This window comes from Gavialis gangeticus, unplaced genomic scaffold, assembly GCF_001723915.1.
Source record: "Gavialis gangeticus isolate Ggan-Ray unplaced genomic scaffold, GavGan_comp1, whole genome shotgun sequence".
NCBI lineage: Eukaryota > Metazoa > Chordata > Crocodylia > Gavialidae > Gavialis > Gavialis gangeticus.
The window spans coordinates 172,239,396-172,242,227 of NW_017729022.1; the positions used below are offsets into that span (position 1 = coordinate 172,239,396).

Consider the following 2,832-nt stretch of genomic DNA (forward strand, 5'->3'; position numbering starts at 1 on the left):
AAGAGAAACATGTGAATTGATATGAAGTCTGAAATAAAGTATTGGCTATGTGACCAACTGGCCAGGATGGGACATGCCTACCATCATCTGGTGGCAAATTAGACTGCAGTTTATTTTTGCAATTAAAAATAAAATCACCTCCTGAACAGCATCATGAACAATATTACCAAACAGCACATGCATCTTTGTGAGGGGACGACGAGTATAGATGAAGGGTGTTAACATCAAGGAGGGAAGTTTGTCAGTGAAGCACTAAGGGAGTATTAACAGGGAAGTTAAATATTTTTAGAAAACAGTCAACAATGCAAACTTTAAATGAAAATTCCACAGTGCAAGAGTGTTTTATAAGCATTTATGCAGATTCCCACCACAATCTTACCCCCAGAAGCACCTCACCTAGTTTGCCATTGCTAAGTCTCTTCTGCTCAACATGACCTTTGAGTGCTCTCACTTTCTTCAGCTTGGCTTCCTGATTTTCAGCTATTTCCTTCAGTCGCTTAAGCTTTTCCTGTTCAGCAGCTTGTTGTTGTTGTCGTTGGTCCTGCTGTTTCAGGAATTTCAAACGCTGCTCCTGCAGGTACAGGCACAAGCCAATTCAGCAATTACTTTTTTTTTTTAAACTACATTATGAAGCGGTCTCAGGAGAGGAAAGCAGTGTATGTCACGGGCTGTACAAAGACTCAGACATTTGACTGCGGGACAGACCTCCGAGTCATGATCACAGTGAACACAGATAATAGCAGGTAAGAAGATTACAGAAGTGGCAAAGGTTTCAAATGGGGAGACAAATGCCCTAGAACCCACACTCTGAACCAGTCAAATTTATCCTTCAGGCATTGGGTAGAAGGGTTCAAGTTGACTCCTCAAATGGTAAAACAATCAGGAGTCACTGATATCCTTCTACTAAACTCAGCAACTGCTTGCAGTTTTCCATAAAGTCAGAAGGGCCCACTAGATCAGTGGGAGCCAATCTTTTTGGCAGGGGTGCCACAAATTAATCCTGTAACCTCCTTGAGTGCCACTCCAATCCACTTCCACTGTCTGATCTGCTTTCTGCTTCTTGCCTGATTTACTTAGCTTTCTGCCCTGTCTGCTACTGCACTGCCTGTCCTTTCCCCAAGCTGCCACGTGTCAAACACAAACAGACTACTTGTGGCAGCTATACTGCAGAATGGCCACCCCTGCACTAGATCTAGTCTTGTGATTCTCAAATAGGGAGTGTTGCAAATTTCTGGAGGATACCTGAGAAGGGGTAAATATAAATAAGGATAAAGGAAAAAAAAAAACATGAGGGAGTCTGCAATATCCCTTCATTTATGAGAGAGGTTACTGCAGGGGTGGGAAAATATTGCAGGTGGAAGACACTTAATGAGGTTTGGTGAGCTTTAGAGGGCTGTGTGGGTAGCCCTTTCTCTTCAGTTGCCCCACCTTGGGTCACCGTCTTGGGACTGGAAGTCCCACTCCCTAACCCAACCTTTGCCACTGAAGTCTCTCCCCTTGCCCCCCAAAAGTACTACTCTGGGGTGGGGTGGGGGAAGGAGAGGGGTGCCATCTTAGAACCAGAAATAAAACCAGATCATACGCTAAAAGTCAAACATCTACTATAACATATTTTAATTTTATTACAAGAAATATTTTTGTCATGATTTATGTAGTGTATATACAGGTGATTGCATAAAAAAAAAATCAAAAATAAATTTTTAGTCTTGTATATTGTGTGGGGGTGCTGCTGGGGGGAGGGTGTGTATGGTGAGTTGTGGGGGGCTGTTGGACTGTTGTGTATATATGGGGGGTAGGGTGTGGGTGTATGGCATTTGTGGGGTATGAGGGAGAGTGCAGGGGCTGGAGGGACCCCCTCCATGTTCCCCACATAGCTAAACAACAGGTGGGGGTGCTCAGGGTACTCATGCCTGACAGTGCACAGCAAAGGCAGCTGGTTTCAGCACATGGGGCTTCCCATGCTGCACAAGTGCAGGGGCTGCACATATGCGTCGGGGAGCGCCAGTGATAGAGATGGCCTAGCAGGGGCTGCACTCCTTGCCATGATGTTGACAGTGCTGGCTGGTCTACCTTGAGTGCCCCCATCTGATGTTGCCACTGGTGCCTGCCACAGCTGTGCACCATGGAGGAAGTGTGGGGGGGGTGTCTCCACAATCCCCTATCCTCCCTCACACCCACGCCCTGCTGATCTGAGCTCCATGCTACTGCCACCCCCTGGACATGGGATCCACACTGCCGCTAGCCCCATGATCTGCATTCCCACCCAGCTGCAGCTCCGCCCCTGCCCCCAGCACTTCTCTACCTGCTGCCTGGAGCGAGCAGGACACCAGGGAGCTGAGCAAGTCCCTGGGACTGCAGCAGTAGCCCTGCCCAGGACCTGCCTGCTGGCTGGGCCAGGACTTTCCACCCATGAGGGAGGGAGAATGCATCAGTGTAACAAACTTAGAGGGGTACATGACTAAAAAGTGCGAGACCACTGACCTAGTCTGATTTCCTGTGTATTGTGAGCTATTAAATGTCACCTGTTTTCTCCTGTACTGAACTCAGAAAGTACATTTAGAGAAAGACTGGATGCCTTTCTAGAAAACACTTCAAGATATGGAGAATCCAACTGCCCACTGTAGTTTGTGGTTAATGGAGAATAGTTATCAATGGTTTCCCAAGCACCCACCAAAGTCTCAGGTCCAACATTTTTCAAAAGTGTTTGACTAGCATTTCTGGTTTGTGCTCAGCACTTTGTCAAAAATCAAGACCCTTTAAGGCACCTAAGGTTGGGCGTTCAAACTTTAAGATGGGCAAAAAAAAAAAAAAAAAAAAAAAAAAAAAAAAAAA

General features: G+C 46.3%; 1 protein-coding gene across 2 annotated transcripts in view; it reads right to left on the reverse strand.

Moving 5' to 3' along the window:
- TP53BP2 (tumor protein p53 binding protein 2) overlaps positions 1-2,832 on the reverse strand; it is a 43,300-nt gene that overhangs the window by 27,957 nt on the left and 12,511 nt on the right. For both annotated transcript variants that reach the window (XM_019516508.1, XM_019516507.1), the window contains exon 5: positions 397-571. In XM_019516508.1, coding sequence (XP_019372053.1) covers positions 397-571 — 175 coding nt within the window. The remainder of the gene's footprint in view (positions 1-396; positions 572-2,832) is intronic.